The sequence below is a fragment of the Engystomops pustulosus genome, chromosome 9, assembly GCF_040894005.1.
Source record: "Engystomops pustulosus chromosome 9, aEngPut4.maternal, whole genome shotgun sequence".
Taxonomy (NCBI): domain Eukaryota; kingdom Metazoa; phylum Chordata; class Amphibia; order Anura; family Leptodactylidae; genus Engystomops; species Engystomops pustulosus.
Genome location: NC_092419.1, coordinates 106,439,637 through 106,457,255, shown reverse-complemented (window position 1 = coordinate 106,457,255; position 17,619 = coordinate 106,439,637). Strand labels below are relative to the sequence as shown.

Here is a 17,619-nt window from a genome sequence, read left to right as displayed (position 1 = left end):
GGATAATCCTGTTAGTAGACTTGTAGTATAAACAGTGTGGTGAAGCTGCCCCCTCTGGCCATGATGGGGTACAGCAGGGCTGGTCACACACTACAGGAATGCAAGGATCCCCAGCTGACGTGAATGAGCACCAGCTGCAGACACACTTGACAGTAAACCCTGGTCTCACATTATTCCCCAATTAAACCATTTCTAACTTGTTAGTAAAAGTGAAGGATGTCGTCTAATGGAGGAATAACACATGACGAGAGGGAAGACACGGCATGGGAAGAGAGCGTGTGCTGAGCAGTGGAGGCGGCCATGATCACACAAGAGAGAGGACGAGGCGCTGTCACACCAGGAGTTCATGTCCGTTTTTAAATGCATGCGTTATGTATGGTTCCCCTGCGTTATGTATGTTATGGGCCCAAGAGGGGAGAGGGCCGGAAGAGAGGGGCGCAAGAGGGGGCGAGTGGGGAAAAATGAATGGGGGAGAGAGTGAGGGGGTGAAAGAGAAAGTAACAGAAAGGACAGAGCAAGAGAAAAGAGGGGGGAAAGATGGAGATGAGAGAGACAGGGAGACAGCGGCCATTGTCAAAACTCCACACCCTGCGTGTTACGTGCTCCTGCCACTGGTTGTGTATACCGGCACCAGGATGCTGAGCACAGCCCCAGGAGCAGGAAAGAACCCGGGACAGGTAAGTACAGCCGTACTGTACTGCTCCTCTCTGCTCCTGATGCCAGCACATGAATCCCGCACAGGAGGCAGAGGAGAGCGGCACATAGAGGAGAGAAGAAGCTGCAGTGTGCTGCTCTGGGGTCTCCAGTATTATTATCATCTGCTATGGGGTCTCCAGTATTATTATTATCTGCTCTGAGGTCTCCAGTATTCTTATTATTATCTGCTCTGGGGGTCTCCAGTATTATTATTATTATCTGCTCTGGGGGTCTCCAGTATTATTATTATTATCTGCTCTGGGGGTCTCCAGTATTATTATTATTATCTGCTCTGGGGGTCTCCAGTATTATTATTATCTGCTCTGGGGGTCTCCAATACGATTATTATCTGCTCTGAGGTCTCCAGTATTCTTATTATTATCTGCTCTGGGGGTCTCCAGTATTATTATTATTATCTGCTCTGGGGGTCTCCAGTATTATTATTATTATTATCTGCTCTGGGGGTCTCCAGTATTATTATTATTATCTGCTCTGGGGGTCTCCAGTATTATTATTATTATCTGCTCTGGGGGTCTCCAGTATTATTATTATCTGCTCTGGGGGTCTCCAGTATTATTATTATCTGCTCTGGGGGTCTCCAATACGATTATTATCTGCTCTGGGGGTCTCCAATACGATTATTATCTGCTCTGGGGGTCTCCAATACGATTATTATTATCTTCTCTGGGGTCTGTAGTATTATTATTATCTGCTCTGGGGTCTCCAGTATTATTATTATTATCTTCTCTGGGGTCTGTAGTATTATTATTATTATCATCTGCTCTGGGGTCTCCAGTATTATTATTATTATTATCTTCTCTGGGGTCTGTAGTATTATTATTATCTGCTCTGGGGTCTCCAGTAATATTATTATCTTCTCTGGGGTCTCCAGCATTCTTATCATTACCTGCTCTGGAGTCTCCAGTATTATTATTATCTGCTCTGGGGTCTCCAGTATTATTATTATCTTCTCTGGGGTCTCCAGCATTCTTATCATTACCTGCTCTGGAGTCTCCATTATTATTATTATTATCTGCTCTGGGGTCTCCAGCATTCTTATCATTACCTGCTCTGGAGTCTCCATTATTATTATTATCTGCTCTGGGGTCTCCAGTATTATTATTATTATCTGCTCTGGGGTCTCCAGCATTCTTATCATTACCTGCTCTGGAGTCTCCATTATTATTATTATCTTCTCTGGGGTCTGTAGTATTATTATTATTATCTGCTCTGGGGTCTCCAGTATTATTATTATTATCTGCTCTGGGGTCTCCAGTATTATTATTATCTTCTCTGGGGTCTCCAGCATTCTTATCATTACCTGCTCTGGAGTCTCCAGTATTATTATTATCTTCTCTGGGGTCTGTAGTATTATTATCATTATCTGCTCTGGGGTCTCCAGTATTATTATTATTATCTTCTCTGGGGGTCTCCAGTATTATTATTATCTGCTCTGGGGTCTCCAGTACTATTATTATCTCCTCTGGGGTCTCCAGTATTATTATTATTATCTTCTCTGGGGTCTGTAGTATTATTATTATCTCCTCTGGGGTCTCCAGTATTATTATTATTATTATCTTCTCTGGGGTCTCCAGTATTATTATTATTATCTTCTCTGGGGTCTCCAGTATTATTATTATTATCTGCTCTGGGGTCTCCAGTATTATTATTATTATTATCTTCTCTGGGGTCTCCAGTATTATTATTATCTGCTCTGGGGTCTCCAGTATTATTATTATCTGCTCTGGGGTCTCCAGTATTATTATTATCTGCTCTGGGGTCTCCAGTATTATTATTATTATTATCTTCTCTGGAGTCTCCAGTATTATTATTATTATCTTCTCTGGGGTCTCCAGTATTATTATTATCTTCTCTGGGGTCTGTAGTATTATTATTATTATTATTATTATCTGCTCTGGGGTCTCCAGTACTATTATTATCTGCTCTGGGGTCTCCAGTACTAATATTATCTGCTCTGGGGGTCTCCAGTATTATTATTATCTGCTCTGGGGGTCTCCAGTATTATTATTATCTTCTCTGGGGTCTCCAGTATTATTATTATTATCTTCTCTGGGGTCTCCAGTATTATTATTATTATCTTCTCTGGGGTCTCCAGTATTCTTATCATTATCTGCTCTGGGGTCTCCAGTATTCTTATCATTATCTGCTCTGGGGTCTCCAGTATTCTTATCATTATCTGCTCTGGGGTCTCCAGTATTATTATTATTATCTGCTCTGGGGTCTCCAGTATTATTATATGAATGCAGTACTTGGTTGTTGGGGTGGTATTATGTGCTGTACTGTGGTATTTACAATCTCTGGGGAGATATTTTGTGCTATGATTGTTGGAGCATCTAGGGTGTTGGTTACTGATGTGGCCCCTTAAAGTGGATCAGCATGAAACAATGAATGCTGCTCCCCCCGGGGCTGAATAGAGCAGACATTTAAATAACATTTACCAATTTTCCAAATTCTAATGACAGGATAAAATGAATCTAATACTGAACTGAATGATCTGTAACTATTTATCAGACATTTCAAGAATCTGATCCGGTCCATTTTATCCCGACTCCTCAGCCCTTCCGAGCGTCACTTCTTTTTGCCGGGAAACAATGTAAAACACATGTATCTAGTTCCGGATCACAAAGGGTTTGGGTCCAATCACAATGTGATATCAGGACAAGGTTTTCATTGCGATTCTAAGCTCAGTCCACAAGCAGTAACATAATAACTATGTAATATAAACTATGTAATAAATGACCCCCTCATCACTGCGGGAGGGGACACTGGAGGGGAATGGTGCAGCCCATCCTGCGTGTACGGGGTCAGGAGTTAAGAGGGGCTTCATAAGAAGGGTCCCTATATATACAGCTCAATGACCCTCCGTAACACTGCACCCCGGGGGCACTAAATCCTCCATACAAGTGAATGGGGAGGGCAGATAATGAGGGCCTGTGGATGGAAATGAGGGGGCGCTATAAAACTGACCACATTCACAAGACGGATTGTGCAACCGGAGCAGGAAACACAGGGGAGGAGACCATGGCGGCCGAGGAATTTATAACCTGTATTCATGGCCCGAACATTCAAAGGGAAGAAGACAAAGCCGGGAATGAGGAGGCACCGGCTCAATGAGCTGCCACCGGCTCCAGTACAGGCTCAGGAATGTGCAGCTTCCCTAATACCCCCAACTATATAGTGCTAGGGGACCGCCGCTATAACCCGGGCATCTCCTGTATATAGTGCTAGGGGACCGCCGCTATAACCCGGGCATCTCCTGTATATAGTGATAGGAGACCGCCGCTGTAACCCGGGCATCCCCTGTATATAGTGATAGGGAGACCGCCGCTATAACCCGGGCATCTCCTGTATATAGTGCTAGGGGACCGCCGCTATAACCCGGGCATCCCCTGTATATAGTGATAGGGAGACCGCCGCTATAACCCGGGCATCTCCTGTATATAGTGCTAGGGGACCGCCGCTATAACCCGGGCATCCCCTGTATATAGTGATAGGGAGACCGCCGCTATAACCCGGGCATCCCCTGTATATAGTGATAGGGAGACCGCCGCTATAACCCGGGCATCCCCTGTATATAGTGATAGGGAGACCGCCGCTATAACCCGGGCATCTCCTGTATATAGTGCTAGGGGACCGCCGCTATAACCCGGGCATCTCCTGTATATAGTGCTAGGGGACCGCCGCTATAACCCGGGCATCTCCTGTATATAGTGCTAGGGGACCGCCGCTATAACCCGGGCATCTCCTGTATATAGTGCTAGGGGACCGCCGCTATAACCCGGGCATCTCCTGTATATAGTGCTAGGGGACCGCCGCTATAACCCGGGCATCTCCTGTATATAGTGCTAGGGGACCGCCGCTATAACCCAGGCATCTCCTGTATATAGTGATAGGGAGACCGCCGCTATAACCCGGGCATCTCCTGTATATAGTGCTAGGGGACCGCCGCTATAACCCGGGCATCTCCTGTATATAGTGCTAGGGGACCGCCGCTATAACCCGGGCATCCCCTGTATATAGTGATAGGGAGACCGCCGCTGTAACCCAGGCATCTCCTGTATATAGTGCTAGGGGACCGCCGCTATAACCCAGGCATCTCCTGTATATAATGATACATGTACAGCCGATATAACCCGGTCCTCTCCTGTATATAATGATATATGTACAGCCACTATAACCTGGGGATCTCCTGTATATAATGATATATGTACAGCCGGTATAACCTGGGGATCTCCTGTATATAATGATATATGTACAGCTGGTATAACCTGGGGATCTCCTGTATATAATGATATATGTACAGCCGGTATAACCTGGGGATCTCCTGTATATAATGATACATGTACAGCCGGTATAACCCGGTCCTCTCCTGTATATAATGATATATGTACAGCCACTATAACCTGGGGATCTCCTGTATATAATGATATATGTACAGCCGGTATAACCTGGGGATCTCCTGTATATAATGATATATGTACAGCTGGTATAACCTGGGGATCTCCTGTATATAATGATATATGTACAGCCGGTATAACCTGGGGATCTCCTGTATATAATGATATATGTACAGCCGGTATAACCTGGGGATCTCCTGTATATAATGATATATGTACAGCCGGTATAACCTGGGGATCTCCTGTATATAATGATATATGTACAGCCGGTATAACCTGGGGATCTCCTGTATATAATGATATATGTACAGCCGGTATAACCTGGGGATCTCCTGTATATAATGATATATGTACAGCTGGTATAACCTGGGGATCTCCTGTATATAATGATATATGTACAGCTGCTATAACCCGGGCATCTCCTGTATATAATGATATATGTACAGCCGGTATAACCTGGGGATCTCCTGTATATAATGATATATGTACAGCCGGTATAACCTGGGGATCTCCTGTATATAATGATATATGTACAGCTGGTATAACCTGGGGATCTCCTGTATATAATGATATATGTACAGCCGGTATAACCTGGGGATCTCCTGTATATAATGATATATGTACAGCCGGTATAACCTGGGGATCTCCTGTATATAATGATATATGTACAGCTGGTATAACCTGGGGATCTCCTGTATATAATGATATATGTACAGCTGCTATAACCCGGGCATCTCCTGTATATAATGATATATGTACAGCCGGTATAACCTGGGGATCTCCTGTATATAATGATATATGTACAGCCGGTATAACCTGGGGATCTCCTGTATATAATGATATATGTACAGCCGGTATAACCTGGGGATCTCCTGTATATAATGATATATGTACAGCTGGTATAACCCGGGCATCTCCTGTATATAATGATATATGTACAGCCGGTATAACCTGGGGATCTCCTGTATATAATGATATATGTACAGCCGGTATAACCTGGGGATCTCCTGTATATAATGATATATGTACAGCCGGTATAACCTGGGGATCTCCTGTATATAATGATATATGTACAGCTGGTATAACCCGGGGATCTCCTGTATATAATGATATATGTACAGCTGGTATAACCTGGGGATCTCCTGTATATAATGATATATGTACAGCCGGTATAACCTGGGGATCTCCTGTATATAGTGATGTAAAGTAAGTTATGCATCCTCTTAGGATACACCTATTCCCATGTTGTAGCTGGACACCTGGGAGAGCTGATCTCACATAACACCCTGTGCCCTGGAGACATCAGGATTATATAGCAGTGAAGGTTTTGCTGTAACAGATCGCTGTGTTTGGGGCTCACAGGGGGTGGAGGTGGAATAAGACTTCTAGGCCCCCGGGAGTTCAAGAAGAGGTTTTTTCCTTTAGTTGAGGAGAATGAAGCGGGAAGGTTTATTCATTAACTAATTGAAAGGTAATTAAGCCTTCAAAAGGAATGCACCGGTCTCTTTACCATGGAAGTGAATACCCCCCTCCCTCCCCCAGGACTGGGAAACCCATTTACCAATGAAGTGGCAACAATCCTTGTCACCGGGGCTTGATGCATGGGAATGGCAGGAAGGGGCAGCCATAAAACAGGAGCATGGCCTGAAGGATGGTCCAGGAGGGGAAGGAGACCGCCTCAATGGCCTCCCCCAGCCCCTGCGCAGCCACCGAGCTCATATACAAAGCCTAAAACCTCCGTACAACACAATAAATGGACATGGGTCACTAAAATAATCTGTGGAGGAACTAGAGTCTCCCTGCAGCGCCCCCGCAGGCCAATGAGGAATTACATGCTCATCCCAGGCAGGGGAGAAGGGACTTGTCACAAGGCGCTGGAGGTGGTGAGGACTCACTGTTTTGGGGGGTCAAGCAGCCTGACACCTATTTAGTATACATTGAGTAGGGGGGGGGGGGATCAATGTCTTTGGTAGGATGTTTAAGACCCACCCTCTATTAAGGGGGTTGTTATATTGTTGCCATCTCCCTATCCATAGAATAGGGGGAAGACAATCTGCTCCGCGGGGGTCCTATTCTCATAGACCGGTCTGGCATGCACATTGCCTCCTCACTCAATGGTTGCGGTAACAGCAGAAATTGCTGAGCACAGCGATGGTCTATCTGGGGCACAGCCCATACATGAGTGAGAACTGGACCCTCAGCCTTATGATTGTTGGGGTCCCACCAATCATATTGCATCGCCATCCAATACAGAAGAGAAGGCAATACCACACGAGAAACATAAGGCTTTGTCACTTGAAGACACAGCGCCACACCTGATTACAGGCCGTATTTGGAATTGCAGCAAAGCTTAATTCACATCAATGGAGCCAAGCTGCAAAAATCTTACGAAATTCATAGACTGTTTTCTCTGAAGTGTCAAATGTTTCCATCTACATGTAAACAGTTATTCCTTCCAAATCCCCAAAGACATGCACCCTCGGAAAGGGAAGCAAAAGCTGCTATGGTGAAGCCTATTCACCTACCATAAGGTAGCCGACGGGTCACCTTCAGCCTCAGAGAGAGGGTCACTTCCATTCAATGACAACAAGCAGTGAAGGTACATTAGAAAACTTGTGGTGACACAGGCCAGGACAGTGCAGGAAGCGAGCAGATGATGACATACACTAGCCAGACCTATACGTGCTGTACCCCGGCCAGGGATGTGTCACCCAGAGATTTATTCTATGGAACTGACCTTTTAGCGGACATGTCCAAATATACACAGGACGTGAGTTAGTGGCGGCGCGCGGACACATGGTTTACGTTTGCGGCTGTCACTGCAGCAGATGGATCCAGCTTTTTGTCGCTGAATTATCCAGGCGATGAGTGATCAGGTTTTACAGTAATAGGAGACGATTTTTCGGAGCGCTAATAGTGGTGTCTCATCGCTGGATAAAAGCTCAGTCTAGACATGTAGATATATGGCAGATGCATCCTTCCTGCGGGATAGGGGGGGGGAGAACTACAGGTAACAGCAAGCAGTCACACAGGAGACTCTGCTACACCTGGTCCATATCTTGCGCCTCTGACCTGGTCCCATGAAGCTGCAGTTCATCTTGTCTCCATTTGTGGCGCACTTGAGTCCACCACTTTCCCACGTCCTAGGTTTCTTCTTTATGCTCCGTGTTCTCCAACCCGAACTACAACTCCCAGCATGCTCCGACATACTTTGGAAGTAGCGCTCTGTGTACAGTGCTGTATGCTCTCCATTGCTGCAGGAGAGCCACAGGCATCCAGGAATTATTCCCTAGAGAAGCTCAAGGTTGAGGGTTGAGGGGGGAGTAACAGAGTTTAAAGACCCCCTGATTCTGGCTGCGTTCCCCCATTGCTGACCTTAACGCCCTGTTGCATTTCTGAAGATACTGAGATCTTGGCAGGGAAGAAGGAGACAGTATGTGGGAAGGAGCCAGGACTGCGCCGACAGGGTCAGACTGGACAAATTTCACCACGGATCAACCACAGGGCAGGGGCCGAGCCCAGGATCCAGAGGGGACATGAAGAAACGGATCAGAGTCAGGGCTGAGATGTACAGGAACTAAAGGCAACTGGATCAGGAAGCACAAGAGCCCTGGTGCTGTTATAATGTATCACTGAACCTTCTATAGGCCCCACAGGGTCCCCAGTGCTGTTATAATGTATGACTGAACCTTCTATAGGCCCCCACAGAGTTCCCAGTGCTGTTATAATGTATCACTGGACCTTCTATAGGCCCCACAGGGTCCCCAGTGCTGTTATAAGGTATCACTGGGCCTTCTATAGGCCCCCACAGAGTTCCCAGTGCTGTTATAAGTATCACTGGACCTTCTATAGGCCCCACGGGGTCCCCAGTGCTGTTATAATGTATGACTGAACCTTCTATAGGCCCCCACAGAGTTCCCAGTGCTGTTATAATGTATCACTGGGCCTTCTATAGGCCCCCACAGAGTTCCCAGTGCTGTTATAATGTATCACTGGGCATTCTATAGGCCCCCACAGGGCCCCCACTGCTGTTATAATGTATCACTGGACCTTCTATAGGCCACTACAGGGCCCCCACTGCTGTTATAATGTATCACTGGACCTTCTATAGGCCCCACAGGGTCCCCAGTGCTGTTATAATGTATCACTGGACCTTCTATAAGCCCCACAGGGTCCCCAGTGCTGTTATAATGTATCACTGAACCTTCTATAGGCCACCACAGGGTCCCCAGTGCTGTTATAAATGTATCACTGGGCCTTCTATAGGCCCCACAGGGTCCCCAGTGCTGTTATAATGTATCACTGGGCCTTCTATAGGCCCCCCACAGAGTCCCCAGTGCTGTTATAATGTATCACTGGACCTTCTATAGGCCCCCACAGAGTTCCCAGTGCTGTTATAATGTATCACTGGACCTTCTATAGGCCCCACAGGGTCCCCAGTGCTGTTATAAGGTATCACTGGGCCTTCTATAGGCCCCCACAGAGTTCCCAGTGCTGTTATAATGTATCACTGGACCTTCTATAGGCCCCACAGGGTCCCCAGTGCTGTTATAATGTATGACTGAACCTTCTATAGGCCCCCACAGAGTTCCCAGTGCTGTTATAATGTATCACTGGGCCTTCTATAGGCCCCCACAGAGTTCCCAGTGCTGTTATAATGTATCACTGGGCATTCTATAGGCCCCCACAGGGCCCCCACTGCTGTTATAATGTATCACTGGACCTTCTATAGGCCACTACAGGGCCCCCACTGCTGTTATAATGTATCACTGGACCTTCTATAGGCCCCACAGGGTCCCCAGTGCTGTTATAATGTATCACTGGACCTTCTATAAGCCCCACAGGGTCCCCAGTGCTGTTATAATGTATCACTGAACCTTCTATAGGCCACCACAGGGTCCCCAGTGCTGTTATAAATGTATCACTGGGCCTTCTATAGGCCCCACAGCAGTGATGGTGAACCTTTTAGAGACCAAGTGCCCAAACTACAACAAAGACCCGCTTATTTATCGCAAAGTGCCAACACAGAAATGTAATTTGTGATTTATACTCCCTTCTCTGTCACAGTTTTCATTGATACCAACACCCCGAGGACACCAATAAAGCAGGAAATAGTCCCAGGTAGAGCTGTCACTTTAAAATACCTCTGTGCACAGCAAGTCCTGGGCTGTCTGGGACTGCAGGAAGATACCTGGAGTCATCTCTGGTGATGGCCTGAGTGCCCACAGAAAGGGCTCCGAGTGCCACCTCTGGCACCAGTGCCATAGGTTAGCCATCACTGCCCCACAGGGTCCCCAGTGCTGTTATAATGTATCACTGGGCCTTCTATAGGCCCCCCACAGAGTCCCCAGTGCTGTTATAATGTATCACTGGACCTTCTATAGGCCCCCACAGGGTCCCCAGTGCTGTTATAAATGTATCACTGGGCCTTCTATAGGCCCCACAGGGTCCCCAGTGCTGTTATAATGTATCACTGCACCTTCTATAGGCCCCCCACAGGGTCCCCAGTGCTGTTATAATGTATCACTGGGCCTTCTATAGGCCCCACAGGGTCCCCAGTGCTGTTATAATGTATCACTGGACCTTCTATAGGCCCCACAGGGTCCCCAGTGCTGTTATAAGGTATCACTGGGCCTTCTATAGGCCCCCACAGAGTTCCCAGTGCTGTTATAATGTATCACTGGACCTTCTATAGGCCCCACAGAGTTCCCAGTGCTGTTATAATGTATCACTGGGCCTTCTATAGGCCCCACAGGGTCCCCAGTGCTGTTATAATGTATCACTGGACCTTCTATAGGCCCCACAGGGTCCCCAGTGCTGTTATAAGGTATCACTGGGCCTTCTATAGGCCCCCACAGAGTTCCCAGTGCTGTTATAATGTATCACTGGACCTTCTATAGGCCCCACAGGGTCCCCAGTGCTGTTATAATGTATCACTGGACCTTCTATAAGCCCCACAGGGTCCCCAGTGCTGTTATAATGTATCACTGGACCTTCTATAGGCCCCACAGGGTCCCCAGTGCTGTTATAATGTATCACTGGACCTTCTATAGGCCCCCACAATGTATTCCTGAATGTTCTACAGGTCCCGGTGTCATGTAATGGTGGAAGTAAAGTTCACAGAGTTTTCCATATTTGTAAAGGTTTTTTATGGATTAGAGGATTGCAAGAAACGTGTACAAGCATAACCTCTCTGTATTGTAGTATGGCAGTATACACAGAGTGGCAGGACCATGGGGGAGAGCCCCTTATACTACCAACAGTAACCAATCCATGCGGCCTCCCAATGTTCCTGCTCAGAGCAGAAGGGCTGTGGAGAAGCTCAATGCAAAGAGCACAGCAGTGTGAGGACCAGCTCTCTCTCTCTCCAAGTGCACTTGGGGAAGCTACAGTCCTGAATTACACATCTCTCCAGGAACAGAGAGCACAGCAGTGTGAGGACCAGCTCTAAGCGCACTCGGGGAAGCTACAGTCCTGGAATATATATCCGATCACACATTTCTCCAGGAACAATACATAATACTGCCTGCAGAGAGCACAGCAGTGTGAGGATGCTTGGAGAAGCTAGAATCCTGGAATATAAATCCATGTAGGACAGTCCTGCTGCTACTAATATACAAAGATACAGGTCCTTGAGGGCCCCTTTGCTACCAGTAAGGAGGGCAACGTGTGAAGCCCTATACTAACATGAGCGATGCTGCATCATGTAGGACTCTGGAGAACCTAAGAAGCTGTGACAGTATCCTGCGACGCTGGCAGTTTGGGGAGTGACTGCCGCTGCAGGCGATATTCCACTAGACGTCTCCTCCTGCCCCTCGTATGGATTACTCCCTGACAGATGATCTGAGGGTCTTGTCATTCTGCATTGTATGACATGGGGCCACTAGCGCTGGGCATGCAGGTAGTGACACCGACTCCAGGTACCTGCAGCTCCGATAACCATCCACATCTCTCTGTCCTTGTAAAAATAAAAAAAACTTTAAAAGAAAGAATAAATCAGACAAGAGCCTTCGCCTTCCTGTACCGACCCCCCCCCCCCACCCCCCCACGCGCTTTTATCTCCGCTTTCTAGTGCAGGGAACAATAAAGTTTGAATTGCAAACCAGAAAAACTTGTTCTTCAAAAAAAATACATTCCGTGTCATTTCGCCGACTCGATGCTTCCTAAAGCGCGCAGGTCCCCAGGTAATAGTGGGAGCGCATTAACCCCGCAAGGGCAAGCAATCTTAAATTACACAAAATATTGAAGGGGTATTCCAGAATATATCAAGTCAATATCAGATCTGTGGGATCCCACCACAGATACCGCCTGGCGATCAACTTTGTACTGGACCTTTGATCCAGGGAGTTTACAAAGAACAGCGCCAAACATTGTTTGGTGGTTGTGCTTGGTATTACAGCTCAGCCTGTGATCGCAATCTGATGGGAACGCGGCCCCCCAATCTCATGGGGACGCGACTCCCCAGGACACCCAATCTCATGGGGACGCGACTCCCCAGGACACCCAATCTCATGGGGACGCGACGCCCCAGGACACCCAATCTCATGGGCACGCGACGCCCCAGGACACCCAATCTCATGGGGACGCGACGCCCCAGGACACCCAATCTCATGGGGACGCGACGCCCCAGGACACCCAATCTCATGGGGACGCGACGCCCCAGGACACCCAATCTCATGGGGACGCGACGCCCCTGGCCACCCAGTCTCATCGGGACGCGACGCCCCTGGCCACCCAGTCTCATGGGGACGCGACGCCCCTGGCCACCCAGTCTCATGGGGACGCAACGCCTCTGGCCACCCAGTCTCATGGGGACGCAACGCCCCAGGCCACCGAATATCATGGGGACACGACGCCCCTGGCCACCCAATCTCTTGGGGACACGACGCCCCTGGCCACACGATCTCGTGGGGGTACGACAACTCAAGGCCACACAATCTCATGGAGACGTGACAACCCAAGGCCACACGATCTCATAGGGACATGAAGCCCCAGGCAACACGATCTGATGGATGTGACAACATGGGCCTTTCATTGTGATGGATGGGATGTCACAAGCGGCATCACTGTTTGCAACTTCTTTAATACTTCAGGTTTCTATTCTTCACCATTTTTAAGATCTCTGCTTGTTGCCAGCAAATGGGCAACTTCATTATTTTCATGCCAAGTGCAATCTGTAGGCAGTCAGACGATTGAAATACTAAATGCCGGTATTTGTAGAGAGCAGTGACCGGTCCAGATGTGTCACATGGTTAGGGGGGTGCAGGATCATAACGTCCTAAAAAGCATTAAATCAAATATGGAAGGAGCAGCACAGAGTATTTAAGGAAAGCATTTGCTTAGATTACTGCAGTTTCTGTGTTTTATACAATCGCAAGGGATTGGTCTGACACTAACACAGCAAAGTTATGGTATTTTAGGCTACTTTGTATAGATGTTCAGTATTCCGATGACACAAAGCGTGTAGGTCACACATGTAATCTGTAGACAAACACGCACACAATGTGATATTGTTAGGGAAGTAGACTGCCTGCTCTGTGATCCGCATCAGACACCTCCCATGTTACATAATACCTGCACACTGGCCGCTATGATGGTCGCTGACCAGTGACCATCACACGCTGGTCAGGTACATAGTGTATTGCTATGTACAGGACTAGTGACCAAGTGTCCAGGACCCCACTGACCAACATAGAATACCTTCAGCTATGAGAGCCAGCCAGAGGGGGGACCTAAAAAAAAAATCAAATCTCAGACGGATCTTATAAAGCTTCAGATGTCTGATGTTTATTAGAACTGCCGAGGGCCGGGGTTTTGGCCGGCGGCCGCAGCCGAGGTTGCTGCTCTAGGCGACGTGCACAGTATAACAATGCATAGCCATCTTTTTCTTGCAGTCATGCATCATTCAACAGCCCAGTGACCTTGTCATAGTTATTATCACTAACGCCCGACACAATCTTATCACTAGTTACCAAGGTGTGAACTGTCACATAAATGTTCATCTTGATAATACAACTGTGTTCCATTTTTCTACTGTGTATATCCACCTTTGCCTGCACATCGTTAATATCTTGGTGTAAATACGTCTTCACATATCTGTGTATTGCGATGCTATAATTCCACCTATGTCAAGCAAGCATCAAGCATGGTCTTTCAAGAGTTAACTTTTATAGTTTGAAAAAACAATTAGCCGGCTCCAGAGTAAGTTCCACTCCAATGTGAATTCAGCATAATTATTCTTTATTCATTTCGTCAAAGTGCCATACAGGTGGATTAAAAAATGGACATGGATGGCACAAAGAGACCACGTAAAAAGCCACGTGGTCTCTTTGTGCCATCTAGGTCCATTTTTAATCCCCCTGTATGGAACTTTGACGAAATGATAAAGAATAATTATGCTGAATTCACATTAGTGTGGAACTTACTCTGGAGCCGGCTAATTGTTTTTTCGTAGTGCACTCCACAGAAGCTGGTGAAGTCCGTGCTCCAGTTACCCATTCTCTAGTCGATTGCTTCCCAGGTGAGCTGGCAACGCCCTTGAACTTTTTTAGTTGCATGTTTTTTCTCCGCCCATTAGAACCCTGTGATAATAATTGGGAGTTCTACTTAAATGTATCTAGAAAGAAAGTCATGTTAGGCGCTCAGCCGAAACGCGTTGATCGTAACTCTATGTTTTAGCCGATGTAACGTTATGCTGTATCACAAATAAAGAATTGGATTTTTACCTGCGCTGGAGTTTTTTCACTTTCTCTAGTGACCTTATTACAGTGTGTATAAGATAAGCCTCCTTTATTCCTACCTGACAGCGACTAAAGACGTCCGAAAGAGCGACGCTGACATTAAAATGCTTCAGCACACGGATCGCCTGCTCTTTTGCTCTTTCAGAACAATTCACAGAAAAACATCTTCCCTCGCCAATCTGTGAACGGAGCTGTAGGAAGAAGAAATGGAAAGCACCCGAAGATCAAAGAGTGTCCAGCGCTGTGCAGACACTGAACATGCAGGGGGTGCAGGAAGGTTATTTCTAGGAAACTCACCGTCTGGTAGGGAAGGCCACAGGTAAGAATGACTCTTCCATCTCTCCTAGCGATCTGCAGTACAAGAGAAGGGCCCATGTATGGGCGAGATAAGAGCTGATGAGAATGAAGTATGGAATAGCTGGGTGAAAGACCAGCACTGGATGCGTCTCACCTCTGCCGCTTTCCTGTGATCGTCATCATTCTCCAACATCAAGACATCGACCCCCAAGCAGCGCAGGTAGCGTCCCAGTCCTTGCAGCATGTTGTCACAGATGACGCTGAACTCCCGGGGGGACAGAGGTTTGGTATGAGGAGAAGCCTTGGGGGGCGTCACTTTGGGTGGGGGAGTTTTCATCCTCTAAGACAATACATTGATGTGTATTAATTCTACATGTCGAGACGTTGAGACAAACACAAGGATTCAGTTATTTTGTTGCATCTCTACCCTCTGATCTAGTAGATCTAGAGGGGGGGTTGGGCATGATTCAATATCTGTCACTGATCCCTAAACAGCTCATCAGTGTTTTCCAACCCCCCCCCCCCATCAGTGTACCACCGTCCACCCCCCCCCCTCGTCAGTGTACCACCGCCAGCCCCCCTCGTCAGTGTACCACCGCCCCCCACCCCCCTCGTCAGTGGACCGCCCCCCAGCCCCCTCGTCAGTGGACCGCCCCCCAGCCCCCTCGTCAGTGGACCGCCCCCCAGCCCCCTCGTCAGTGGACCGCCCCCCAGCCCCCTCGTCAGTGGACCACCGCCCTGCCCCCTCGTCAGTGCACCACCGCCCTCTCCCCTCAGTGTACCCCCCCACCCGGTCAGTGCACCGCCCCCGCGTCAGTGTACCACTGCCCCCCTCGTTAGTGTACCCCCCACCCTGACAGTGCACCACCCCCCCCAATCAACTACTGAAGAGCTTTCATGACGATAGGTCATTGAAATTACATTCTGCGGTTTTAGAACTGTGGACACTTACCCCCCCTATCCGCCAGCAATCATGGAGCGTGCAGGTCCTCTGAAGTGCTTAAGTATTGATTGAAGTATGAGTGCTTATGCTCAACTTCAAATCACTTCTACAGGACTTTTGGGACAGATATGTCCCACAGCGATCTCAAAGGTACCTGATCCATGACTGTATAAAGTTCAGTCTAGCTGGTGTCCTCCAAAACATGCCCCTACACTCACTTTGTTATTCGGTGTGGATTCCTTTGGATGCGGAGATCTTGCAGCCTCTTTTTTGGGAGAAGTTTTCCCTTTGGATAGCTCACAGAAATTTGGTTTCAACCCAAACTTTTCGGGGGCATGGAACAGGGTCTCAAAGACGTCCAGTAGGCAATAGGCATCAGCAGCTGGAGAAGAGAAAAGCTGAGAAATTACCATTTTATACCAGGATCACAACTTCTTTATATACACAAGAGGAAAACAATCCAAACTATTTACAGGAGTCAAACGCGGATGGTTTGCCACAGGGAGGAGCCACAGCCGATCCTCACCTACTGCCGATCCTGGGATCAGATAACATTTTGCACCCACTTATCTCTGCAAATACCCCTATCCAAGACCCTCCTTTATATAAAAGTGATTGCTGTATGAACCCAGTAATATGGAAGGAGTGTGGGTCAACCATCTGTAGTGTAAATTATCTCCCCAAAATACTCAACAAATATCAATCTAATACAAGAGGAGAATTACCGGCATAAATAATCTGATCTTCCCGAAGCGGACGCTTGTCCCAGTTTGATAACTGCTCCTTCTTATCCAGAGGTTTCCCCAGGACGTCCTTTACAAGTAAACTTAACCCCTTCTCTGGCTGGCGAATGCCATTATCCTTGGACGTGTCCTCCAGGACATCCACTCTCCCACTGGATACCCTGGGCCGACTGCGGCTCCGCTGGATCTATTCATATGGGCAGATGAGGACTATGAATAGGTTGTCCAGACACACGATAATCAGAGAAATATTCTAGGAACATAAGGTTTCCAGGCTCCTTACCTGCTTATGGACCTCACAGAGGTCAAATACATTGTGCAACTCAAGTCCTCGGAATCGGGCGTCAGTGGCGTCCAGGCTCTGGAAATCTCCAACCATGCCGTATCCTACACAGAGACATAACACAAGACACTAAATCCATGTGTGGAAGCCAGGCGGACCAGGACATGTCCGCTATGAAAGCATCGGGATGAGAAGTGCAAATACTGCAGCGAAAAGCATCATTTTCTCACCTAGTTTCTTAATTTTGGAAGAAGAGAAGAGATCCTTGATGAATGTCACCAGTTCTGAGCTCCCCCCAGAGTCGCTGCTCCGGAGTAAGTTTCCTTGTAAAACATCCAACAGGAAAACTTCTTCCCTCACCGCCAGCTGTATAAGAGACACGTTAGGCTTCCCCAGGCCCCCGAAAGACGGTCTCCACTCCATGTCTACCCCCACAATCTGTCCGTCCTGGAAGACAGGGTAACACAAGTTATGGGAGGTCATGGATGTCCAATAGAGG

The 17,619-nt window shown here is 47.6% G+C and overlaps 1 protein-coding gene across 1 annotated transcript in view; it reads right to left on the bottom strand.

Annotated features, from left to right (window-relative positions):
• The window catches only part of EXD3 (exonuclease 3'-5' domain containing 3), a 201,047-nt gene that overhangs the window by 104,510 nt on the left and 78,918 nt on the right, over positions 1 to 17,619 (bottom strand). Inside the window, exons 15-21 of the mRNA XM_072125372.1 lie at positions 17,351 to 17,567; positions 17,121 to 17,224; positions 16,820 to 17,024; positions 16,313 to 16,476; positions 15,306 to 15,491; positions 15,152 to 15,205; positions 14,914 to 15,045 (exon numbers count right to left, since the gene is read on the bottom strand). Coding sequence (XP_071981473.1) covers positions 14,914 to 15,045; positions 15,152 to 15,205; positions 15,306 to 15,491; positions 16,313 to 16,476; positions 16,820 to 17,024; positions 17,121 to 17,224; positions 17,351 to 17,567 — 1,062 coding nt within the window. The remainder of the gene's footprint in view (positions 1 to 14,913; positions 15,046 to 15,151; positions 15,206 to 15,305; positions 15,492 to 16,312; positions 16,477 to 16,819; positions 17,025 to 17,120; positions 17,225 to 17,350; positions 17,568 to 17,619) is intronic.